Source organism: Archocentrus centrarchus, chromosome 1 (genome assembly GCF_007364275.1).
Source record: "Archocentrus centrarchus isolate MPI-CPG fArcCen1 chromosome 1, fArcCen1, whole genome shotgun sequence".
Lineage (NCBI taxonomy): Eukaryota > Metazoa > Chordata > Actinopteri > Cichliformes > Cichlidae > Archocentrus > Archocentrus centrarchus.
Window position 1 is genome coordinate 10,096,140 of NC_044346.1, and position 27,691 is coordinate 10,123,830.

Below are 27,691 nucleotides of genomic sequence, written 5' to 3' on the forward strand. Positions count from 1 at the left end.
GGGGCTGCACAAAAGCTCAGTGTAAGATTATAAAAAAGGATTATTTTGAACTGTGAGTCATGCATATTAGCATAATAACTTCACTTTAGCTTTTTAAGGCCTGCAAAGCTTTCATTATTAATAAATAAACCAGAAAATATGTGCCAGGAAATATCTCTAAAAAGAAACACAGGAACTGTTCACAGCTTCATAAAACTTAAGACAAATTGTAGGTGTAAGTTAACCAACGTTTTTTTTTTTTTATTGTCTGTGGGAAAACAAACTACATTATCATCTTTATGAAGGGAAGCAACATAGAGGAGGCAAACATATCAGGCTAGAAAAACAAACTGAACAACAGAACAATGGTCTAGTGACTACTAGTAATGCTGCTAAGCTGCTAAGAGAGAGTGTGGGTGCCAGGAATCAGAACATTAAAAATGCAAGAGACATATATGAGGGTGGGCTGAAAAGTTCATAGGCTGACCAAGAAGGAGTTATCATACAGTAATTAAATTTGGCATGCCTTAAATTCAACCTTTACTGATGCCAACTGCATGTTTTCTTTCCAGATAAACCCACACTGGATACAGAATTGAGGACTTGGAAAAGTAATACTAGAGACATTTTGTGAAAATGGATAAAATTTGGCACCGTGGTGTTATCAAATATCTGCAGAAAAAGGAGTTAGCCCCTAAAGACATTCATGCTGACATGGTTGCTACATTAGGGGATGATGCTCCAGCTTTATCAACTGTGCAAAAGTGGGCAGCTGAATTCAAGAGGGGTAGGGAGAGCCTTGAAGATGACCAGAGGTCTGGACGTCCTGTCACAGCCACCACCCGAGAAAACATTGACCGTGTTCACCACATGGTGATGGATGACAGCCGTTTAACTGTTAATCAGATAGCTAATGCTGTAGGCATCTCCCGTGAACGAGTTGAGAACATTCTGCATAACGAACTTGGAATGTCAAAGATTTCCGCTCGGTGGGTGCCACGACTTTTGACGCCTGATCAAAAGCGCACCAGGCTGGTCACGTCGCAGGCGAACTTGGCACTTTTTGAAGCAAATCCAGATGATTTTCTTGAACGTTTCCTCACCCAAGATGAATGTTGGGTTCACCACTTTGAGCCAGAGACCATGCAGTGGAATCACCTGTCTTCTCCCCCACCAAAGAAGGCCAAGGTGGTGTCCTTGGCAGGGAAGGTGATGGTCTCCGTCTTCTGGGATGCAAAGGGCATCGTGTTCATTGACTACCTTCAAAATGGACATACTATCAATGGAGAATACTATGCCAACTTGCTGAGGCAGCTGCGAAAGGCAATTGAGTCAAAACGGCCTGGAAAACTGTCGAAAGGGGTCCTGTTTCACCGGGACAATGCTCCTGCACACAAGTCTGTGCTTGCAATGGCTGCTGTGCGCGACTGTGGCTTTGAGCTGATTGATCACCCTCCGTATTCTCCTGATTTGGCACCATCTGACTATTTTCTGTTCCGCAACATGAAAAAACATTTGTCTGGGAAGCAGTATCGGACTGATGATGAGGTCCTCTCTGCTGTTGAGGACTTTTTTGAGGGTCAGGTTGAGAGCTTCTATACCACGGGAATCCAAGTGCTGCAACACCGATGGAAGAAGTGTGTGGACCGCAGGGGAGACTTTGTCGAAAAATAAAACACATATGGTCAAGTTTGACCATTGCATTGTGGTCAGCCTATGAACTTTCCAGCCCACCCTCGTAGATACTCAGTTAAGATGTAGTATAGTACAGTATATAGTGTATGCAATAAGTATTTTGTTTAACTGGGACACACTTAGGCTTTAAGTTCTGTACCAGCTCCTTTTAATTTGCAGTCCCTCAGCATGCAGATGCAAACACTATAAAGACAGTGACAGAAGTGGCACACAGGCTGGATTTTATTTTTGGAGCTTGTTGCTGCCATGGAAATGCTGCAGAGTCAGATCAAATACAGCATCTGTACATCTTGTACTTTCTCTAAAGTTTTGATCAAATCTAGTGTAAAATCTCTTGCATAGTTTGATTGTTAACAGGCACCAACAGCCACATGGTGGCAGTGTTGCATCAGTGTGTGATGTACTTGAAGCACACACACACACACACACACACACACACACACACACACACACACACACACACACACACACACACACACTTAAGGGATAGGTCAGTCCAGATCATTGTGCATTCCTGTAGGCGTCTGCATTTAATCAATATAAAGGAAAAGATGGGGACACTGGACAGAGGGGAAAAGAAAGGATCATGTTGACTGCAGTCAAGATGAAAAGGAAAAATTAGAGGTCAGGAACAAGAAGAAGAAGATGGTATGAAAATGAAAAGAGAAAAGAAAAAAACAAGAAAACAGGATAAATGCTGGATGAATATGTTTTTTTCTCGTTACTACTTTTTTGTAGTGTGCTTTTTGATTAAACCAAATATTGTTTAAGAGGAGGCTGTGGTGCCTGGATAGAGAAGTGGAAGGAAAAGGTGAGAGTCTGAGGGAGAGATGGAGGAGTGTGTCTGTGAGAGAGGGTGGAGGAAAGGCGGGAGGGAGTGAGAGGCAGAGAGTTAGTGGATAAATGAGAGAGCAGCGCTGGCTCAGCCACAAGCCTCACTGCCAGACGAAGGAAGGAGTCCAGGAAACACACACTCACACACACAGAGACACACACAGTTCAGACCAGCTGTTTCCAGGAGCACCTCCTGCAGCCTGAGCTGGATGTTTGGACTTGATGCGTCTTTGCATGGATGCATGTGGATTTATCTACTAACCTGTGGCAGTGTCTTAGACTTCAGAAGTGGGAAAATTAGTGATTTTTTTTTTTTTTTTTTTTTTAAACGCTGCAGAGTGCCCTTACAACCTGTAACACCATGCTGTGTGGCTGCTCTTGTTAGGTATGACTGCTGTCAACAGTTTGGATTGTGTGTGAGAGCCGGCCAGAGTTTCTTTTAGCGTGTGTGCGGTGTGTGTGCGGTGTGTGAATGTGTATGCAGCAGGATGAGTGTTCCCATGTTGAAGATTGGAGCGGTGCTCAGCACCATGGCTATGGTAACTAACTGGATGTCCCAAACCTTACCGTCGCTGGTTGGACTCAATGGAACCATCATCTCCTCTGAGGGCACGCACGAACGCATCGTCAGTGTATGTACTCATATTCATATGACTATACACACACACACACACACACTCACACACACACACAAGGGATACACACAGTGCATATGTGTGCTATCAGAACTTCATCTTCATCATCTTCAGCTGGTTAAACAGTAGAGAAACGTTTCTGTTGTCGACTTGCCACTTGAGTTATTTGTGTTTTTCAGCGTACCTTCACATACTTCTGCAAGCTCTTTTCTACACAACAACATCCGCTATCAGGAAATGTAATGACATAAGTGCTCTTTTGAGCCATGATTTGCAATTATTCAAAGATAAATTTCTGTTTTTTTTTATTGAAGAAAAAAACAACTTGAATATCTGAAATGACAGTGGGAATAAGTCAGATTTAATTATCAAGATATTCTTGGATATTTAGCCTGCATGCAGCAGTTATTTGATGCAGAGAAGACATAAGAGGCAGAGGAATAGAAAAAAGGGCTCACAGGATCAGAATTAGAACACAATTAGAAAATATAGTACAGCAGGTGGCACAACTGAAGAATAAATAGCTCTAATAAATAAATAAGTAACCTTTTATGAGTCATAAAGAGCACATGTACAGTATGCACCCATTGCCACACACACACACACGAAAACTCACTGCTGCACCCCCACACTGGTAATAGGATTGCTCTTTCTCAGACTTACTGGGGTGATATTTCTCCTGGGGAAGGCTGACTCACCCAATGGGACAGCCAGTGATTTGTTGCCCTAGCAACCCCCCTGGCAACCCAAGACATGGGAGACCACTGCACACACAGGTGTCTTCACCCCACATGCATATATCCTGTGTGTGTATTGTGTTTTGTGTGTTTGTGTGTATTTACACACACACACACACACACACACACACACACACACACACACACACACACACACACACACACACACACACAGGGTTTGCATGATTTACCTCTCTGGCTCAAAAGGCACCTCACATCTGCTATATGGTGCTACTTTGCAAGTTCAGCAAAGTGCATGCAAGTAGGTGCCCCCACATCCGTGCGGACACACACACACACACACACACACACACACACACACACACACACACACACACACACACACACATAGAGTGGCTGAAAACAGATGGAGATGTTAGATGGGCAGTGCTGCTGCCTAAATAGATGAAAGACAGTTTCTAGGTGGAAAATCTCTGAAATCAGGCTGTTGTGTTTCTATAATCCAGCTTAATGGTGTGTGAATTTAATTGTTGGCTACATCACTCTTTCCTAAGCTCTTTTTTTTTCCTTCTTTCAAATGTATTTCCCTGGAGTCTTATCAAATGAACTCAAGTGTCCTTTAATCATCACTTCTTGTCAGGTTCCAAATGTGTTCAAATGTGCTGAATTCATTTTAAACTGCATGTTAATTAAAACACAGATAAAACACAAAGGTTTTTTTGTTTTTATAAGGTTTGCTCATACAAATGAGCAGGTGCTTACAGAGTAGCAGAAGCTTGATATTTCACTTGGTTTTCCCATTGTTTTAAGCAACTATTTTAACTATTTTCTATCCATGGCTTTTACCTTTGAATTCTTTAACCTTTAGTTTAAGGTATTTTAACAATTAATCCATTTATTGTCTAGTTGTTGACCTCTTACTTTTTTCTATTGTATTCCTTGCTGTTTTAACCATACATTACATTATGTTTTGAGTATTGTTGCAGCTTCTCTGCTGCTAATCTGTTTTGTCACACTCAAAGCATGTAGTGCTCATTATCACTGCTGACTCACAATATGCATATTTTCCTTAATCATATGACTTAAAAAAAAAAAAAGGCTCCTCTACAGTCTTTTCATTGCAGTGCCACTTGGGATAAATGTACCCTTTGTTGGAAATCACTAAGCTAGATGGTGTCAGTAAGACTTTCAGATTTCTGTCTAATATAAAATGTTACACACACTTTCTGAGTTTTGTAAATTCTCCTGTCTCCTCGGCCTCTTATCAACAATTTGTCAACTGCAGAAAGGCGGCTGTGTTTGCTCTGCGCTCTCTGTATTTGCTCTGATCACAATCATTTGAGCTGCCTGTGTAGATTTTTATCATTTTTCCCTTGTGTGAAATGAGCCCTGAGGTGCCATATGTCCTCTGTTTAATTACATCGAGCAGTAGGCACAAGTGAAGCTCATATATTCAGCCCATTCACATGTTCCTCTTTTAAACCTCCACCCTGACATCGTCAGCTCCATTGTGAACAGGACTTCAAGGTTACCCCGCTGAACCCAGCTGATAGATTTATCAGATGTTTCCCTCCGGGCCGTCGCGCTCCCCTCTCCATATTTCCCTCTCATGCCTTCATCCTCTCAGCAGTCTCCTCCTCCTCCTCTGCCATTATTCTTTTTCAGGGTTTTTAGGGCAGCTCAGTGTGACAGGCTGTGAGTGTCAGATCAAACTCAGCCGTTCCTTTACATTGTTCTAAAGTGCTATCACTAAGTAGGTCAAGCTGCAGACCTGGATAAATCTCACAGTAATGAGCTCATGATTTAGTGTGTTCTTCTTCTTTATTTCTTTTTTTTTTAACATGTTCTTCTGTGACTTGTCTCCAAATGGTCAGCTCTCAGGGAATGGCAGGTGTCACCTCAGCACGACCTAATGAATTCCCATATAACCCAAAAACTTTTTTTTTTTTTTTAAAGGGGGTTATATGACAACTTAGATTGTATTTTTCAAGTGCTAATAATTGCCTGTCCACTCCTCTGTGCTGCAGTCTTTAACATCACCTCAGCAGATGAAGGTTGGATTTGTGTCATTCTTTATGCTATGAAAGATTAAAAATAGGATCTCCCTGTGGAAGCAGATAATGGTGTTTTTTTTTTAACTTATCCTGCTGTCTGAATACCAAATAGTGAAATGAATATACTATTACACCAGCTGGAGTGTTGACACTTAATTAACAGTGAATTTATAGCATTCAAATATTTAAACAGAGTTAAGAAAGAGCCACTTGAAATGCCTCTCAAATGGTAGAATAGCACACAGTGTGCCTCTTAAGAGTTGTAACTAAAATGCCTGTTTTCTTTGTTCTTGATATGATAGAGATTCTCCGATTTGAAACAGTCTTTGATCCATGAATTAATCATTTTTAAAACCAGAGCGCCTCAGATTTTGGCCCACAAATCAATACCACTTTCATTAATAATAAGCACAAATGTTGTTTGTTGTTATTTAATTTAAAAAAATCTCTTGTTGACAACTGGCCTCATCTTTGAAGAGCACCTGATTGTGTGTTATCAGCACTATTCCAGTACTTTCTTTCTTTAATCAAATATTCAGTGTTGGGAAAAGAAACAAACTGGATTTCTGCCGTGAGTTCAAAATTTCACATTTTCGTGGGTAAATTCAAGCAGTGCACGTTTAAATGAAAAAAAAAATTAAATGATTTTTTTAAGGAGTTCATGAATGCAGGGTGCAAAAATTAGTTCATCAGAGCACCCAAAGGTCAGCTACAGAGAGTTCCAGTAACAAAAGGTGAACCTCTTATTTAGGCTATAGCAAGATCCAATAAACTAAATAGCAGATTTCCAAAGCAAGTCCAACAGGAAGGCAACATCCACATGAAAACCACACAGAGTAGAATTACAAGCAACTCAACAAAGGACAAGGGGAGACGGGACAATTTATACACAGAAGGACACAGGTGAGAATAATCACACAGGTGAGGACAGAAGGGAAGTACAACTAACACAAGAAGCAAAGGACAGCAAAGAAATGCAGGAAATTAATAACCACATTGAAACAAGGACACACAGAACATACATGAACTTAAGTAAAACATGACAAGAACTAAAGACTCATAAAGCCTCAGGAATGACTGAAAATCAAAACCTAAACCATTAAAAAACACCAAGAATCAAATAAAGAACAAAGATTAAATCTGGGATCCACGAGACAGAACAAATTACATCAAATTCTAATTTTAGTAGTAATCTCTTGATATAGTTCTATAACATGTTTGTACTTTGGCTCATCAAGAGCAGAATAAAATCTTATATCTCTGTGTATTTGTGTCTGGCTTGCCTCGCACATTAGCTAACTGGAGGGCAATCAACACTGCTCAAAAAAATTAAAGTACACTTTGAAAATGCATCAGATCTCAATGCTGGATATCTATACTGATATGGACTGGGTAATATGTTAGGAATGAAAGGATGCCACATCATTTGATGGAAATTAAAATGATCAACCTACAGAGGGCTGAATTCAAAGACACCCTGAAAATCAAAGTGAAAAAATGATGCAGCAGACTAGCCCACTTTACTAAAGTTTCATTGCAGAAACTAAAAATGGTACTCAGTAGTTTGTATGGCCCCCTCGTGCTTGTATGCATGCCTATGTTGGGGCATGTTCCTAATGAGACAATGGATGGTGTCCTGAGGGATCTCCTCCCAGATCTGATCCAGGGTATCATTGAGCTCCTGGACACTCTGAGGTGCAACCTGGCAGTGTTGGATGGACCCAAACATAATGTCCCAGAGGTGTTCTATTGGATTTAGGTCAGGCAAGCATGGGGGCCAGTCAATGGTATCACTTCCCTTATCTTCCAGGAATTGCCTGCAAACTTTCGCCACATGAGGCCGGGCATTATCATGCACCAGGAGGAACCCAGGACCCACTGCACCAGCGTAGGGTCTGAAAATGGATTTCATCCCGATACCTAATGGCAGAGAGGGTACCGTTGCCTAGCCCACAGAGGTCTGTGCGTCACTCCCCAGACCATCACTGACCCACCACCAAACAGGTCATGCTGAATGATGTTACAGGCAGTATAACGTTCTCCATGGCTTCTCCAGACCCTTTCACATCAGTCACATGTGCTCAGGCTGAATCTGCTCTCATCAGTGTAAAACACAGGGCACCAGTGGTGGACCTGCCAATTCTGGTATTCTATGGCAAATGACAATCAGGCTCCACAGTGCCAGGCAGTGAGCACAGGGCCCACTAGAGGATGTCCATCCCTCATGCCACCCCATGTAGTCTGTTTCTGATTGTTTGGACAGAAACATTCACACCAGTGGCTGCTGAAGGTCATTTTGTAGCTCTGGCAGTGCTCATCCTGTTCCTCCTTGCACAAAGGAGCAGATACTGATCCTGCTGATGGGTTAAGAACCTTCTACAGCCCTGTTTGTCCAGCTCTCCTACAGTAACTGCCTGTCTCCTGGAATCTCCTCCATGCTCTTGAGCCTGTGCTGGGAGACACAGCGAACCTTCTGGCAATGGCACATATTGATGTGCCATCCTGGAGGAGTTGGACTACCTGTGGAACCTCTGTAGGGTCCAGGTATCCCCTCACGCTACCAGTAGTGACACTGATCCTAGCCAAATGCAAAAGTAGAGAAAAAACAGTCAGAAAAGATGAGGAGGGAAAAATGTCAGTGGCCTCCACCTGTAAACCATTCCTGTTTTGGGGGTTGTCTCATTGTTGTTCCTCTAGTGCACCTGTTGTTAATTTCATTAACAAACACCAAAGCAGCTGAAACTGATTAACAACCCCCTCTGCTACTTAACTGACCAGATCAATATCTCAGAAGTTTGACTGACTTGATGCTAAACTCTGATTAAAAAGTTTTCTTTAATTTTTTTGAGCCATGTATTAGTAGCCAACTCATATTATTAATTATTGTCGCCTGTTGGTAAAGTGGATTTGCTTTATTAAATAGATCCACAGAGCAGATAAAAGTAATTGTTCATATCCACAGAGGAAAAAAAATCTGCTAACACTACTGTTCTCCGTTCTTATCAGCTACCTGAAACCACTGAATCAACAAAATGGTCAAGATCTCTCCTCCACCTGTACAACACCCAAACAAAGCCACATTACTACAACTTTTCATGTTTCCCTGCTTTCAGCTTTGTAACAATATTTTCTAGCTAATCCAAGTTTTTTTGTTTTTTTTTATGTTTTCTTAACATAATATAGAGAAGAAAATTCTCCTAGGATAGCTCAATCCTCCAGTTTGTGGCAAAACTTTAAAATATAGAGATACATAGTTTTTACTGAACAGGAAGGCTGTGAAAAATTGCAGTTGGAGAAATAACTTGTAACTATACTCAGATAAATGTAGTGGAGTAAAAAAAAAAAAAGCATAATATTTGTTTCTGACTGTGGTGAAGTAGGAGTAGAAGGTTCAATGAAAGAGAAATACTCCACTGCAGTAGGAGGATCTCAAATATGTACTTAAGCACAGTATTTGAGTAAATTCTGAGTAAATATATTTTAGTTACATTCAGCCACAGCTGATAGTTTTCTCCAGTTTTCGCACTTTACAAAGAAATCCAGTGGGTTGGGGGGGGGGGGGGGGGGGGGGGGGGGGGGGGGGGGGGGGGGGTAAAGGAAACAAACAGATTCCCTTAACATTTGTTAGTGTGGTTATTTATGAGTCCTTACTAAGATAACGCGACGATGCAATTTAAGGGTTAGGGTTAGGGTTGTTGTTTCAATCCCGTTTTCCCAACAGGGAAGTTTCAGAGTGCACTCTGGTGGACAAACTGTGCAGCAGCAACACTAATAACATGTTTTTCCCATCTCTTCCTCACTTTTTAAATTTTCATTGATCTTCCACTATAAATGCTGATGCCGATATATCGGCCCCCACCAATATCGCGGTCAGGCTCTAATTTATATCATCATCGAGATCATATCCCACTGGGTACTGTTTTCAAATGTCGGAATATTACCAACGCTCCTTTTAAAAAAAAAAGAAAAAAAAAGTGAGGCTTAATTGAATCTATAAATCAATAAAAAAAAACATTTTCCCTTAGTCGCCCTGATCACCGTTGAGGGTGTTATGAATTATTTTACCTTGAATCACATGCTTCAGCAACTGCTTCCCTTAAGGATGAATACATTTCCCGCCTCCCATTTACAATGTGTGATGAAAGATGAAAGTAGACGTAGCATATATACAGAGCAGAGGAGACGCACGGTCATCATTTGGGAGAAAAAGAAAAGCTTATATTTTGATGCAAAGGTAGCAATAAAAAAAGATTCGAGCGGTTAACATGCTGAGGGTTTTTTCTTTTCTTTTCTTTTCTTTTTTGAAGAATGTAGTCACTGTTGAATCTCGGTTTCATGGCCTTTGAAGTGTTTTTGCATGTATTTTTTATTTTCAGCCAGCACACTTCTTTTCAGCCTCTCAGTCTCATTCAGGTCAGACTGCAGTCATAAGGGTGAATAGATATTTTCCTTTCATGTTCTTATCGTTATAGCCTGCACGTAAACTTCTGCGTAATCTCGACAGGATGCGTATCATGATTTAAGTGTCTTTTCATGTTTGTCATAAGGAGAGTGTATGTGTTTTTTTGTTTTTTTGTATTTTATTGTGCTTGACTTCAGCACAGACATCCATGTCCAAATTGGACATTTCTCATTTGTTGCTTAAATCAGCTATGACATCTCCCACATGTCTGTGTCCAGGAAAGCTAGCAGCATTACTGGAGAGTTTCCACTCTCTGCCTCCACAGACTGAACTGCTGTTCTCTCTGGCAAAAAAGTCAGACTCCCCAGAGCTCCCACAAATCTGCACAAAAGATGGTTTCTACCCTTCTAACAGTCCACACCAGTGCACAACCGAACACCTACGCTGGCTGTTGTGATTGTTTGTTTAAACCCCAACCATTAACATAAATTGGGATTAGTCTATTTGGTTTCTGTTTTCTTGGTTTTTATTATTATTATTATATAATGCCAAAATGTGCAAGTGAGTTTATAGCACTCAAATACTTCGTTTTAATCTCTATCTAAATGTAGTATCCAGTTTTCTGATTCTTCTGAATTGGATGAGGCTTTTTTTTGAAGCTAAATTTAAATCAGACTTACAAAGTAGAAAAACAAATCACAAATAACTGAACCTCTGATTTTTTTTTCTTATAGGAAAAAAGAAACTCAAACCTTCAAACCATTTGTATGCTATTTTCACAGCTAAAGAGCAAAATGTGTCTCTCAGGATGAACCCGTAAATAGAACTACAAGACAGAATATTGCTCTCTCTCTGCAGGATGTTCAAATGGGCATTGTTTTATTAATAGGCTTCATGTATTGGTGCATTTGCAACTTTTTTCTGCTACCTGACTGCAGCATGCAGAACAAAGTGGCATTCAATGTAAACCATGTAATCCCTCCCAATTTGATTTGATTGTTTCAAATGTCAAACTTGTGTGTGGTCAAATGTCAGTTTTGCTGATGTTGACCTCTGAGCCAGACGTCTGAACCATTGTTGGTCTTTTTAATGAAGCTTATGTGTAAGCTCAATAAGGAAGATCTGTAATCTCTCATCTGCGTTCCTGGGTGTTCAGCTGCAAGTTTATTCTTCGCGTCTCTTCCATTTTCCATGCTGTCAAACTCAAAGTTCTCATCATTGTTCTAGCCCAGTCATCTTTCTGCCTGCCTTCTTCAAACCAGTCAGCCTCCACTCTGCGTACCTTAAATCTCACCACCTACCTGTCATTCTCACTTGCAGCCCCATTTAAGCAGCCCACCTCCTTCCCATCTCCACCTTATCCAAGTCACTCAGTGCTCCATCCAAGCCTCCATCTTTATCTTCACCTCCACCAGCGTCTAGACTCCGGATTGTCCTGCTCTAATTCCTATCACTGCAGGCATTCCATTCTGCCAGGATGTGCCATCAGTCTAATCGCCAAATAACTTAATTAAATTCTGAATATCAATAAAGCATGTTCAGTTCCTCCTAATGATTGCTCCGTATTGAACTGACATTACCCATGACCTGCCATGCCACGGCAACATGATGTAGCTGAGGCAAAAAGAGCAGTGCTGAGGAATTTTCTTTGATTTGCAATGATAACAATTTGACTCCAACTTGTTGTAAATTAGCTTATTTTTCAAGGTGCACATCATCTGTTTTGTTGATAAATGATACATTGAATGTGAATGTTTTCAAAACTGTACTTTTTATCCCAAGCAATGGTCTTCCTGTTTCGTATGCCCACTTGAGATGCAGTGAGGATGAATGTAACCCATGAATGAAAATGAGTCTGACACTCCTTTGTCCATAAAATGTAAAAGCAATGCCCATTATAATATATGTCCAACAAACTGTCCATCACACAAAGATATATAACTCAAAATGACTTTGCTTAAAGAAACTGTCTAATATAAAAACCCAGATGAAGTGACTTTTTGCCAGTGCCATCGATTTAAACAATCAATCATCGGCAGCATTTCCTTACTGGTTAACTTTGTGCTGCCTTGAGAATATTCTATAAAAGTAATTATTGGCAGAATTGCAGATTAATTTTTAAAAAAAGAGTCTTTAAATTTCAAACTAAACTGTGTATTTAGGCCTCAACACAAATAACTGTGACAAAACCAGCAGTACTGGAAGCAAATAAAACACTTTTTTTGTGTGTGTGTGTGCTATTCTTTGCTCAACCTCTCTTCTGTTCACGTGTTATCCCGCAGTGACTTCATTAACACGGGGCATGTCTGTGTGCAGGGACTGTACCCCGGCTCAGAGGAAGGCTGGCAGGTGTACAGCACGGCCTCAGATCCTGACGGCAGGTGCGTGTGCACGGTGGTCGCTCCGGCACGAAACCTCTGTAAACGAGACCCACGGAGTCGACAGCTACGCTTGCTCACTGAGCAGGTGCGTGTGTGTTTGTGAGTGTTTGCCTCGCGCCTTGAGCGCGTCCCTGCACGTTTCAGTGGTCAGCATTGACTTGCAGCACGCGGGTAGAGGCAGCGTACTGGAATGAAAATATTCACTGGACTGTCTCTTTGTTTTGACACTTGCAGAAACACACATGAACAGACACACACACAGGCTTCACTGACAGATGTATTCCTGATACATCAGTAGCCGAATCCTCTACAGACTGCCAGTCATTCAACATGCCAAAAGAGTTTAAACTCAAAGAAAGAAATACTGACAGATGGGTGGGAAAGAAACACGTTGTTCTATGTCGTGGGTGCAGCTCAGCATAGGACCATTTGTGTGCTTGCAACTGTTTATATGTGTGTGTGTGTGTGTGTGTGTGTGTGTGTGTGTATGTGTGGCTATTCAGTTTATGTATGTGTCCTAAGAGAGGGTAATACAAGTGATTTGTGACAGAAATTGATGAATTATTGAACACCATCAAGCAAGCAAGCATTTCCGAATGCATCCGCTATTCTAAGCCACAAACACGATGGTGCATTTTCCCACCAAAGCCTTAGAAAACCAGAGCACACCAATGGTAATATCACAAAGATTATTACTCTTTTTGTCCTTCACTGGTGCTGTTACATCCTGTACTCTCGTCACACAAAACGAGAGAGAAATGAGAAAATGTGGATGAACGCTATCAGAACTAACTTCCTCTTCTCTCCTCACTCTGTTCCTGTTGGGAGTCTTTTGTATTTATGAATCTTAATCAGCTCAGCATGTCCCTGGAAGTGACACCTAGATCCTGCTGTGAGCGGTAATGTGTGTTTGTGCATGTGTGCAGTGGTGTGAGCTCTTTTTTTTTTTGTTGTTGTTGCTTGTCTGGCCTCCACAGAATGTGTTGTACAGGAGATGTGTGTGTGTGTGGGTGGGTGGGTTTGTTTGTTTGTTTGCATATCACTCCTGAATATCTGGGTCATTTTCATAATAGATTTTTTTAACACTTGTTTTTCATTCAATATTGAAAGAGATTTCAAGTATCTGTTAGACCTTCAGCCTGGGTAATGAGAAGAGGCATGGGAGGGGGTGTGCTTTTTAAAGCAGGAGAGTAAAGGAGAGAAACCTCTGTTTAAATGGACCTAATGAGATCTAAGAGAGAGTAATGGGGGGGGGGGGTTATAAACTGTGTCTTTGCATCATGTTGTTGAGCAGTGTATTAGGGATGTTAAACATTGCTTTTAATTTTAAAAGCATATTTTCATCACCCCCCCCCCCCCCCCCCCCCCCCCCCCCACCGTGGTGCTCACAGTTTACAAAAATCTTTTGCCAAAAATACTTTCCTTAAAAAGTGTCCTTATTTTGGATCATCTAAAGGTCCCTACTGTAGACAGTTTAAGTTGCTGTTACTTTATGCTGAAAAAAACATTTACATGAGAACGTTCTAGTGGAAACTGCATCATGTTTTTGATTTTGAAAACGTTCTGAAAACGTTCTTGTGTAAACGGGGCCTCAGTCTCTTAGCCCCCTACTTTAGTTGAGACTTAAGTATCTTGACTGATTTGGAACAATTGCTGTAACACTTGCTGCAGATATTCAAGGACCCCAACTTTGGTGATCCTTTTGATTTTCATCTTGCCCTTTGTAAGATCTGCTAAATCTGCCAAAAACCAGCATGTTAGCATTTGTGACTGTTTGCATTTTGTTGGTAGAACTTAACTCCAAGCATCACTCTGTCAGTGTACTGCGGTGCCACACTTACATTCTCACAGAGTTGCTAGCTTGATTGTAGATTTTCTCTCTTTGTTGCATGTAAACACTATGAAGTACACTATATAGACTATTGAGGTTTTGCAGTCCCACCACCACTAACCGCATACGCTATACCGCCAAAAGTATTTGTTCATCTGCCTTTACACACATATAAACTTGAGTGACATCCCTTTCTTAATCCACAGGGTTTAATATGATTGCAGCTATAACAGCTTCAGCTCTTTTGGGAAGGTTTTTCACAATGTTTAGGAGTGTTTATGGGAAATTTTGACCATTCTTCTAGAAGGTCATTTGTGAGGTCAGAAACTGATGTTGGACGAAAAGGCCTGGCTTACAGTCTCTGCTCAAATGTGTTTTATCAGGTTGAGGTCAGGACTCTGTGCAATCCACACCAAACTCGCTCATCCATGTCTTTATGGACCTGCTTTGTGCACTGGTGCGCAGTCATATTGGAACAGGAAGGGGCCTTTCACTGGAACTAAGGGGCCGAGCCCAACTCCTGGAAAACAACCCCACACCATAATCCCCCCTCCACCAAAGTTTACACTTGGCACAGTGCAGTCAGACAAGTACAGTTCTCCTGGAAACCACCAAACTCAGGCAGAGAAGTATGATTCATCACTCCAGCAAACACGTCTCCACTGCTCTAGAGTCCAGTGGCAGCATGCTTTACACCACTGCATCCAATGCTTTGCTTTGCACCTGGTGATGTAAGGCTTGGATGCAACTGCTTGGTCATGGAAACCCATTCCATGAAGCTCTCTGTGTGCTGTTCTTGACCTCATCTGAAGGCCACATGAAGTTTGGAGGTGTGCAGTGAGAGACTCTGTAGAAAGTTGGGGACCTCAGCGCACTGCGTCTCAGCATCTGCTGACCCCACTTTGTGATTTTTACATGGCCTACCACTTCATGGCTGAGATGCTCTCATTCTCAATTGGTTCACCTTTGTAATAATACCACTAACAGTTGACTGTGTAAGATTTAGTATAGAGGAAATTTCATGACTGGACTTGTTGCACAGGTGGCATCCTGTCACGGTACCACGCTGGAATTCACTGAGGTCCTGAGAGCGACCCATTCTTTCACATATGTTTGTAGAAGCAGTCTGCATGCCAAGGAGTTTGGTTTGATACACCTGTGGCCGTGGAAGTGATTGGAACACCTGAATTCAATGACTTGGATGGGTGAGTGAATACTTGAATATCAAGGAGAGGGTAAGGTGAATAAGGCTCTGCTCACACAGGCCTAGAGACTGGCCCGGTACCCTGTTGCAGCCACCAGTTGCTAGGGAAAAATGTGTATACCCTGACCGGTTGGTGAAAACCTGAGTGCTTTGGTTGCCAGCACATTGCCATGGTCACGTATAGTTTGCATGGAAAACATCAGCAAACACTTGCCATCTACTTTCTGACTGGCAGTGAAACAGTGAAAAGTGTGACACAAACTGTAAATGGAGACCAAAAAAAAAACTGTGCCTTTTGAAACATGCTGGAAGCACAATTTTTACTTTGAAGGCGACTGGTCTCCGTTTACAGTTTGTATCGCGCTTTTCACTGCCACCAGGAAAGAAGTCTGTGAGTGTTTGCAGACAAGTTGCTGTCTTCCATGCAAACAGCAGGCAACCAGTGCAATCGCAAGGAGGTTTGTGGTGTAGCACTGTTTGCCACTGTCTTCACCTAGCGACTTCCACCAACCTCCGGGAACCACTCACCAATCGGGTGGGGAAATACACATTTTTCGTTCACCAACGGTGGTTTTATCAGGTCCACTATGGGAGACGACTCACGAGGAATACTCACATAGCATCACACAGAAACCTCTAGTGTAGTGTATGAATTTTGATAGGGTAGTGTCACAAGTTGAGCACAGTAAGCTGTATTGAAGTACTTAATAACAGCTAAATTCTTCTTCAATGAAAATGAAAATTTAAAACACATAAATAGCAAAGAATGCCACAACACATGAAATGTCTGCAGCTGTTAACTAACACTGGCATCACTATCAGCACCGACAACATGTCTTCCTCCTCCTACTTCCTCCTTATTGGTTGGTGGCCCCCTGATACTACCAGATCCCCATAGTACAAAGGAATAAAAGACGTAGTTGCCATGACATCACCTGAGGGGTGATTAATGGGTTAGTGATTTATGTCGAATTGAACATCAGAGCTTTCTGTGTCACCAGTGCAGCTCTCTTTTTACCTGGCGAATCACTGTGGTTTAAAATCAGTATGCTTTAAGCACAATATAGATTCTCTACTTATATTCTATCTTAAATTCTCTAATGTAATGAATGAAGCACAGCTGTAAAGTTAAAGCAGCTCAGACTGTGTTCATGTATTCATTTGGTGACAAAAAAAATGTATAAATGCTTTTATACTTGATTCTGTTTTCTGTTTTACACTGCTGGATTTGCAGCTACTAGAGCACAGAACACACACACACACACACACACACACACACACACACACACACACACACACACACATACATTCAATCGATAAGATTTCATCTGCTGACAAACTAAAGTGATTTCTAAGCCTCCTTTATTAGGCTGTGGGACAGTTACCTGTTTAAATGGATCCAGGTTAAAGTTTCAAAGCTCTAATGTGCATCTATTACCAGATTAATGATTTTCTACAGCATTAATCTCTTGTCTTATTTGCAGCAATGTTGCATTTTACAGTTTTTTTTAAAAATAGATTTTTATCGCCATTTTATCATCCGCTGATATCGTCTCTGATTGGAACAGTCGGTGCTCACAGGGATCATTTTGTGCGGAAGAACAGATAAATGATGTGCGAGATGCTGTCTGTGTCTGAAGCACGTAGTAAAGATACCGAGGGGCAGAAGTGTGCAGCATCACACAATCAACTTTTAGATGTACTACACCACTCTAGCTGACCCTGTCAATGTGAACACACTGAAAATAGTAAGTGTATGATTTTTTGAAATATAACATTTGTTTTGATGCACATTTTCTTCACTGTCTCTAAATAAGTCAAAGAGTAACAAAGCTGTGTCCTAGACCGATAAAATATTTTGTTTTTCTGCAATGCTCAGATATCATGGGAGGCTAAAAATTCAGTGAACTAGCCCTTTCTTTTGCATCATCTCACCACACAGCCATGTTTGTAGGCAAACAACAGGTGTTTGGAAAACAAATAACAGGTGCCAGTAATCAGACAGCAGCCAAATCCAATCATAAATATTTATAGCAATGGAGGGGACAAATAATAATCACTCATGATATCAGCTGCGCGTGTGTGTGTTTGTGTGCATCAGGTTCAGAATGTGAGTCAGTCCATGGAGGTGGTTGACCTGCGGACATCCAGAGACCTGCAATATGTTCGAGACTCTGAGCCACTGCTGAGAGGAGTGGATGGACGTTTACACACTTACGTGGCCAATCCCCGCACTCTGACAGCTAGGAGCCTGCAGGTAAACACACACGCACACACCTACACACACATGCACGCACGCAAGCACACACTCGCATGCACACACAGACATCAAGTCACATACAATGTAGACAGTCGCTGCAGGGAACATATAACCTTTGGTGTGAAAACATTGATTTCACGCATGCCAAGCTGAAGTTTCTTGCCTGCACTCAGACACGCGAGCATCTTTCATCAAGAGGACAAAACTTATCTTGAAGCTGTCAATTTGCTGGCTTCATGTCTGCTGTGTTAAAGTGTCGCACAGCCTTTTTCTGAAAGTGCCAGTAAAACTGCAGCATCACTGCACACATTAAAGCTTCAAACTGTCAGAAAAAAAAAAATCTGCCTGGAAAGAGTCTGAATTTTAATATTAATGACCAAATTTGAATAATATTGACACACACACACACACAAAAAAGCACAGAACATTTTCAGCAAACATTTTTTTTTTTCAGTTTGTTTGTCGGTGCTTTAAATTTGCAGGAGAGGAGATAAGATTACCTCCCTGGATAAGTACTGGCTTTTATTGAGGGAAATCTGAACGTATTTCACTTCCTAAATTAGGAGTACTAATCTCATTAGGCTCGGTGTTTTCTGCCATGATGCCACTGGCAGGCATCTGTGCCAACAACAAAACTGGGGGTGGGGGTGGGGAGGTTAGTGAAAGATTATCTCAAGAGCTACAGAGAATGACAGGCTGTGGATCTCAGGAGGGAGAGCTGAATGATCTAAACAGTTAAATCAGCTGTGAAACGACTGCATTTGGCAGCTTATAACTCCTAATGATACTGAAGTAAAGCTACCAAAACCCAGCACACTGTTTACACACGGATGCAGCTTTAAGCAGCGATTCAGGGATTTGCATCCAGAGCAAAGATAGGTGAAAAATGGGCTAAATATGGTTGATATGTTGGTTGGTTCCACATCTAGGGTTTGTTCAGCTGCTGTTTCAACAGCAGTTTTGTCTGGATCAGGCGCATTCAAAGACTTTTTCACTGTCCCGTGAAAAACAAAGTACTCCCCATAATTTGGTAGTAGTAATCTACATTATTAATCCTTTGCAGGAAATTACATTTCCACGGCAGTGCCAACAGAGACATAACACCACATACCCCCAAAAATAGCAAAACAATATTATAATTCCTAATAAATTTAATAATACATAAATAAAACAACCAACAACTAAAATGCGCAAATATGCAAACATGTGGATAAAATCACTTTGCATTGAACAGTCTTGTTGGTAACTGCTGGTGTAAAGGAGACTTGCTCAGCCTTTCACTTTGGTGCAATCAGTCTTTGACTGAAGGTGCTGCTGTGCACAACCTCCTGGACATGGTGTGCGTGTGCAGGGTTGATCATAAGTGATTTCAGCTTTGAGTGCATTCTCCTCTCTACCACCTGCTGGACTGTCCCAAGTTCAGACCTGACCACAGGGCTGGCCTTCTTGATAAGTTTCTCTGCTCTGTTCCTCTCTGCTGTACGGACACCTTCTCCCCAGCAGGCCACAGTAAAAGAAACAGGGAAGTGGCCACCACAGTGCGACAGACACTGCACAGCAAGAGTTGGCAGATGTTGAATGCCCTTAGGAAATAAAGTCGCCTTTCTTCCTTACTGTGCACCGTCTCCATATTGGAGACTTACTGTTGAGCTGCACACCAAGGTATCTGTGGTTGAAGACCACTTCCACCTCACTTCCCCAAGTATCATTTATGAGTCTCTCACATTGTTGTGGAAGAATTTTGGCCCAGTGTTCTTTACACTGTTTTAATTCATTAAGATTTGCAGGCATTTGGTTTTTATGCACAGCTCTCTTAATGTCCCACAACAGCATTTAAGTCAGGTTGAGGTCTGGGCTTTGACCGGACCATTGCACCACCTAGATTCTTTACTTTTTCAGTCATTGTGTTGCAGATTTGCTGCTGTGCTTGAAATCATTGTCCAGCCGCATGACGCACTTTGGGTCAAGCTTTGGCTGTCAGATAGATGTTTTAGTTTTATTTGTCATGCTTAAGTTAACTTAGGCTCAACATTACAATGAAATGAGTTTACTTGGAGCTCTCACGCCGTCCTGCGGCGCAACCAAACTTATTTGGTTGGTCTCACACTTGACTCTAGAATCCTTTAGAATATATTCTTTGGACTTCATGGTCAACTCAATGACTCAATGACTGCGAGGTGCACAGGTCCTGTGGCTGCAAAATAAGTCCAAATCATCACCCCTCCGCCACCAGAACTGACAGTTGGTATGAAGTGTTTTTGCTGATCCAAACATGGTGCTGTGCGTTATGGCCAAACATCTCCACTTTGGTCTCGTCTGTCCAAAGGACTTTGTTCCAGAAGTTAATTAACACAACCAGGAGCATGTTTGTTGTTTTTCCAGGCATTCCCAGCTAGAATCATGGTCAATTCTCAAACTGATGGTTCATGAAAACTCATGGCGTCGGTACACACAGTGCTGTATTCTCAAATACACTGTAAGAGCCAAACAGGAAAATAATGAAAAAGCTGTCACCCTATTCACACACAAACAATAACCATAAATATTTACAGCAAACAGAGATATCCTGGGCATATCTTAAAACATAACAAGACCAATCCTGGTTCTTATCCACTGAGCAAGAGCCAGGAAGCTTAAAAATAAAGGTGGCATGACTGTCATTTTGAAAGGTCATTTACACACAGCACACATTATGCACTGTGAATTAGTTCACGGGGCCAAACTGTCACGTTGTGCTGTAAAGTTCTGAGGCATCTGCAGAACAACACTTGTTCAAACACCTTAACTGTGGTACTGTGTGCTTGCACACAGCGCAAATTTGGCTCCCCGCGTCTGCATCCTCTTCCTGAAAATGAAACAAAATGTCACCTTTTTCACACAGTGGGGGAGACAAAGCATGCATTGCAAATAGTCAGAACAGGACTTCCAGGGAGCGCTCTGAGGCTCACAGCTCTTCACTAAAAGGAAATCTTATGGCAGCCAAATATAAATCGGGTATGCTGTTGTTTTCTTTTTATGGAGCTTTAGAAAATTGAACATACCGTGTGGTCTCAGTTGTTGCTTTACACTGAAATACAGTCATTTGCAGTCCTTACTTAAAAGGTATACTTAAAGGATAAATGAATGGAAACTAAAGCAAACACATTCTCATTGGAAAGAGATTAATGTGATCGATTTACCTGAAGGCTGACTACTATTTATTTTAAACATGCCTCGCCTGTAAATCAGCAAAATTTCCTGACACGTCAAAATGTTCCACTAAAATATCCCACAGCAAGCATAAAACAATAACGTGATGCTCAGGCACTCATGTTGTATGAGAGATGTTGTATGAACTGAACAGAGGTCCAAAAGCACTTTTGGATTTTATTACATTATTTGGATTTTATTACACAGTGTAAAAAAAGGACAGTTGGGGGAAAACAACAATAAGCCAACCAGCTGCAAGGACATTTGCATGGGGGGGGGGGGGGGGGGGGGGCATTTGCATGGGGGGGGGGGGGGGATAAATAGTTACTCTCTTTCCTTTTTTTTTACTGTTTTTTTTTACTGTTAAAAAAAGGAAAAAGAAAAGCTGTGAAAATTTGAAATAAGGTAACTGACTAGAAGGCCTTTTTGACTGAACTGAACAACGAACTGTTGTGTCAACATGGTTCAAACAAAATCAAATTTAGGATCATCGATCTACTCGTGTGTTCAAGTTAAAAAGTACTAATTAAATTGAAAACACTTCAGTTGTCTTATTCTAATGGCTAATGAGATAAGGCTTGTGCTAATTTGGATTAAAACATACAATCCTCTACTTGAAAGGTACTACTACTACTTTTTCACCATGCCACCTAACTGAGAGGTGGTCTTAGCCACACACGGATACACATGTGTGTATCTGTACAGATTGGGACACATTGCTTAAATGCAGTGGCTGTAGTCAAAACTACTAATTCAGTATATTTTCAGACACTTGATGTCTTGGGTTAGATGAGCTTTTTTTAAATATTTGCTCAGCTTTGAGAAAATGTTAATAATAGAAAATTTGCAGTTGGATCTTTTACAGTCCTTTATTGGTTAGATTGCCTTATGATACTTTTATGATATATAGTTGTATTATTTTGTGGTCTCCAGGATAAATAGTTACTCTCTTTGTTTAGTGGGTACTGGGGACAGTAACAAATAAACCTACACTAACTCACTCATCTAACTGTAACCCTTACGGTGGCTTTAAACTTCATATTGAAATTGAAATATTTAATTTATGTGGACTTTGTCTACAAAAAGGGAAACAAGCACCACACTGTGACTGTATACACAGATTTTTGTACACACACACACACACACACACACACACACACACACACACACACACACACACACACACACACTAACCCTTACTTACCCCAATAGGGCATATTACCGCCTCCCCATAAATCCTTTCTGCCTTTCATCTCTTGCCGAGCATATCTTAACAACTGGGGGGGGTCTGTTTTTAAGTTTTTATATAGTTAGTTTATGTGCGCGTGCGTGTGTGTGTGTGTGTGTGTGTGAGTGAGATTGTTGCTCCTGGGGGGTTTTCACAGTCATAAGCTTTTGCCTTTGCACTGAGAGGCAAGACTCCTGAATATTTATGTGGAACTTCAGTAAGTTTATCAATAACTAAACAGTATTTTTAACCCATGGAGGAAGGAAACAAGGGGGGTGGGGGGGTGGGGTGGAGAACTGGAAGTCAAACAGAGTCATAAACAGAGAGATGATAGAGAAAAGAGTGGAAAGAGGGAGCAAAAGAAGCCTTATTGCACATAAATGTTTCTCGGTGGGGGGGAGAGATGAGAGGAATGTGCAAAGTGAAGTAAGAGGGAAAGTAAAGGTTAAGCAGAGACTGAAGGAGAGATAAAAGTGTAAATCAGGAAGGGAGAGATTAGAGAAACTGAGATGAAGGAGGAGACGTGGCAGGGGAGGGATTAGCCAGGTAAAGTGTTCACTATCTAACAAACCATGGCACCTCTGGCATTTTGTCAAAATTGGTTTTAATGAATATTTAATCAGCTTGCAATTATATGCAAAGAATACTGCCAATATCAATCAGTGGTGATGATGTAGTTAAATTAAAGCTGCCTGGAATTGCCGAGTTTTCACACTGTGCTCTTATGACATGTAAAAAATGGAAAATGCGTTATAGTGATGTTGGAAAAGTATTCAGGTCGCGATTTCAAGACAGCAGGGGAGGGATTAGACACATAAAGTGTTTGACTGACTGCCAACTGCTGGCTGTTTCCTGGATATGTTGTTTGTGTGCGGGGGTGCAGAGATGTTCTAAGAAGATGATAAGGTGATTTTTGTCTTTGCTTTTGACATTTCTTTTTATCCTTCCCTCTTTTCCACATCAAATCCAACTATTTTCTCAATTCAGCAAACATTTTTTTTTTAAATTTTGGGGGGGTTAAAATGAAGCTGCATTACAGTATCAAAGCTAAAAACAGAGACCTAAAAGTAGTCAATAAAAATTGCTTATTCCTCAAGCTGCAAGCCACACATTTGCTTCATATGCTATCCATATTTATGCTGATTTTTTAAAAAGCTGATTACAAAAATAAGGTCCTCTCCTCTACATCAGTACTGGCTCAAAATGATCCAGTGTAAATTAAAACAGAGAGATTCCTCCATCCATTTTATGCTCCTTATTTGGGTCACATCGCCAGCAAAGACTTGCCCAGACGTACTCTCTTCCAGCACATCTTCCATCACCTCCTGTGGGACTGTGAAACATTCTCAGGCCAGATGGATTGCGCAGTCCCTCTAGCATGTTCTGGGGGTGCTTTCCATTCGGTTAACGTGGTTCTCCGCTTCCCTCGCTCACGTCCCTTCCTCAGAGAGCTAGGAGATGCGACGACAGAGGCAGAAATTAAATATGATGTGCACCACAGCAGCTGCCAAATGTGTAGAAAGAATTAAACAAGTAAAATGAACACTGTACTGAAACAATACAAAAAAAAAGAGCTTTACATGTTTCAGTTCATTCATTTTTTCTCCAATGAACAATTCATTAGCAACAGCTACTGTACATCGGGCGGCTGCCTTGTGACACACGGTTTGGCTGAAACTACATGTGCTCAGTTTTGACATTGAAAACTGAAGAAAAGGAGGCAGGTGAATAGATCTGAATTTGGCCTCGTACATTCGCAGATCGCAGGTGGCACAATGGAAGGATAACGGGGAGCGTAATCAGCTCAATGAGAAAAAAACCTTAACCCTACCCAGTTACATATGATGGGATGAGGTCCACCCTCAGAGGGCACCCTGACCGGACACACAAACTGCCTCAAATGACTGTGAAGGAAGAGCGGCACTACGCCAAGCTACAGCAGCTGAGAGAGAAAAATAATGACTGCAAATGGTCTTACCAATTCAACCACATCAGAGTGTTGCCCCTCTCCCACTCATCTTTCTCATTTTCTTTAATGCACTCGCAGGAGTTAAAGGGCCAGATGTCTCAGCTACGGCCCCTCTTGTCAGTGGTGGAGCAGTACAGACTGGATCTGCAGACGCTGGCCACCTTACGGCTGGAGCTGCTCAACCTGTCAATCGTCCTGACAGCCATCCAAGAAGAGATCGGCGCGTACGACTACGAGGAGCTTCAGCAGAGGGTCTTACTGCTGGAGACCAGGCTACACAGCTGCATGAATAAACTGGGTATGTGCTGGGAGGAAAGTAATAAAAAAGTATGACTTGTGCTGCCTTTGAAAGTAACTCATGGGTTTGTAATTTGAACATGAAAGTCAAGAACACGAACCGCAGGAGGTTCAGGCGGTTTAAAGGAGCACTCCGCAAGTTTGTACGCTCGAAGATTTATTTATAACAACGACTCATCAGTCTGCAAAAATAGCTGTATAAAAATTTTATTATAAACAGGAAGAATATTGTTATAATCCAGGGGAGTGAAGTTTAAAAAACATGGAAATGTACCACAGGGAGGGAGGAAGGAAGGGTGTAACAGAAAATAGTAGCAAGTTTCATCATGGCCGTACTCAAAGCAGGGCCAATTTGCAAAGTCAGGTCTACCACAGGGTTCCAACTAGCATCTAGCCAACTAGAAACTGATCAAAGAGGTCCCAAACACAGAACATACAGGAAAAGATTAACTCCAGGCTGCAGTCATTCTAGGAGCACAAGGATACACATACACAAACATACATACGGAAAATCTGAGCTAGAAAAAGATAACACTGGGAATACCAATTAGGAAGATGGCTGGAAAACTTGAACAGGACAAACTGGCAAAGGAACAAAGGGAATCAGGGGAGTATAAACTGAGTTTTAATTACCACTCCAGATATGTGCAGCTTTCTCTAAAGCACATGAAATACCAGCCGTATTTAAAAACATCAGTGAGATGCATTAGGGATTGAGTTTAGGATTAAAGAGGGAGATCAACATTTTAGGAAGCATCCTTATTTTATTTACTTGGTGAGAGTTGTCCGTTGAGGATGTCTGTTCAATAAATATAAGGCAGATAGCAGTCGGGTAGTAACACGCAGAGACAGATAGGGGGAAACAGATGGACGTCCCCGGTTTCCTCTTTGTGCTAAGCTAGGCTGCTGGCAGTAGCTTCATATTTACTGGACAGACATAAGAGTGGTATTGATTTTCTCATCTAACGCTCCACCAGGCAGTGAATAAATATTTTCCACAAAATGTCAAAGTACTGCTTTAAGAGCAGCAGAGAGTGCTCCAACAACAAAGTCTAGCAAAGGATGGCATGAGGCTCGAAACAGAAGTGTGGTTATTTAGGCGCATGAAAATTGAAAAGCTGGGACACAATGAGCCTGTCTGTAGAACGCATACAAGTGGATGCTGCTGTGGAAGTGCGTTTTGATATTTGTGTGAATGTTTTGACATCGGTTCTGATATTAACAGCTATCTCTGTCGAAATCCATTATAACTGATATTAATCCAAGCTGCTGAAAAGCCTCCAAACTACACTTTTACAACTACTTTTCAAACCTAAAGATGGTGTTTTATAGTCAGAAAAATTTGCATTTGAATATCACTGTGAGATCCCAGTTTCACTTAGTTGATATGAAAACAAAAATGCTGTAAAGTTATTTATCTAAAATACTAAAATGCCCCTCAAACACATGTTTTTTTCTCAAAATTGTACTTCTGTGTTATCTCTTATTGGAATAGAAACTGTTCTTTCAGAGCTCATGCTCGGGGCGTAAACACATTTTCAAGTTTTGGTGAAGCATTGCTGAAATGAGTTAAAACTAGTGGCAGGTGATGGCTGCTCGTAAACCAGCTGGCCAAGTCACCTTGGCAGCGAGCATTACTCACTGCAAACCAGAAAATATGAGCACAAACTGGTGCCTCATCTCTCTATATAGTTGCTGAATGCATAAACTGGATCTCCGCTGCAGAGTTTACATGATAAATTCATCATTTGTTAACAGGTTGTGGTCGTCTGACCGCAGTTAGCAACCCCATCACTGTGAGAGCCTCAGGATCCCGCTTTGGCTCTTGGATGACAGACGCCATGATTCCCAGCTCTGACAGCAGGGTAGGTGTACAGTATACTTTGTCTTTTTTTCATGATTTTCTTTGTTTATTTATTTATTTTTTCAGTCTTTTTTTGAAATTTAGTTTACAGTTGAGGCTAGAATAAGTTTTGGGTTAGGAGCTGGGTATTTAGTGATCTGGCTCTGGGAAAGTCCTTGTAGAAGCAAGTCTTGCCTCAAATGCTGTGTTTTTACAACCCTCACAGGACCTCTTATCTAAATTAAAGTGGACAGAGGTGTCACTGGTAACTCAGACAGAAAAAGGCATGTTTGGAATCTGATTTAAAAAAAATAAATAAATAAATTTGATGACAAGCTTAACTTAAATTACTGTAACGCAAAAAAAGAAAGAGAGATTGTCAAACCACCTGTATTTCAGCGTTTATTTGCTCCAACTCACGCGTGACCTGCTCGGCTCAGGTGTCATAGGGGCATCGCTCCACCTGCTGATGTTTGGGAAATATGTTTAGATTAAATTCTCCGTTCTTAGAAAGAAAATCAGACTCAGGTTTTTGAAATTGCATTCAGTGCATCTCTACTTTGAGTGAGTGTCTCTTCCTCGTATTTTCTCTGTCAGCCATGATATCAACAAGGGTCCCCGCAAAAATGGGCATGCAAATATGTGTGCATGTACTTGTAGTCATCATGTTCTGACGGCTTACATGAATCTCATATTAAAGTTTCAATAAGCATAAGAAATTTATAATTGAATTTTTAGTATGAAGAAATGGTGTGAGCTTAAATTTACAGTACGTTTAGCTGTAGGCTAAGGAAGTGAACTTGATGTGAGCCAGTGTAATGATCAAAACGAGACTGCGTGCTTATGTGGGCACACGACAAGTACAGCAAGTGAAAGTGGTCATAAAGTTTTCCGGTTCTGTATTTTTGCTGATGTATTTTTCAGTTTCTTTCAGCCTTACCTCTAACATGACTCCTGTGTGCACTCTGTCTCCGCTCACTGCGAGCTTCATCTATTTCCTACACACACACACACGCACACAAACACACACTCTGTTCAGGGAGTGCATATTAAGCTAGTTGTCAAGGCGACTGTCTCCCAGTTGCCAGGTGTGATTTATATCGCCATGGTGACCCTTGCCTGTTCTCTATTAGAATGTCTCCCTGGTGATGAGAAGGAGCTATACACAGCAGCAGTATCCCAGTTAATGCTG

General features: G+C 41.3%; 2 protein-coding genes across 3 annotated transcripts in view; both read left to right on the forward strand.

Annotated features, from left to right (window-relative positions):
- Positions 1-615: 615 nt before the first annotated feature.
- On the forward strand, positions 616-1,653 carry LOC115782545 (histone-lysine N-methyltransferase SETMAR-like). The gene has a single exon (XM_030732797.1). It carries the CDS (start codon positions 616-618, stop codon positions 1,651-1,653), a length of 1,038 nt encoding a protein of 345 aa, XP_030588657.1.
- A 968-nt stretch (positions 1,654-2,621) lies between these two features.
- Positions 2,622-27,691, forward strand: part of LOC115782376 (noelin-2-like) — a 37,584-nt gene continuing 12,514 nt past the window's right edge. The window contains exons 1-5 of one of the 2 annotated variants that reach the window (XM_030732560.1): positions 2,622-3,140; positions 12,614-12,763; positions 17,815-17,970; positions 24,438-24,657; positions 26,415-26,521. In XM_030732560.1, the coding sequence (XP_030588420.1) occupies positions 2,997-3,140; positions 12,614-12,763; positions 17,815-17,970; positions 24,438-24,657; positions 26,415-26,521 (777 nt within the window). In that variant the 5' untranslated portion in view covers positions 2,622-2,996. The remainder of the gene's footprint in view (positions 3,141-12,613; positions 12,764-17,814; positions 17,971-24,437; positions 24,658-26,414; positions 26,522-27,691) is intronic. The other variant, XM_030732554.1, reaches the window with a different exon arrangement.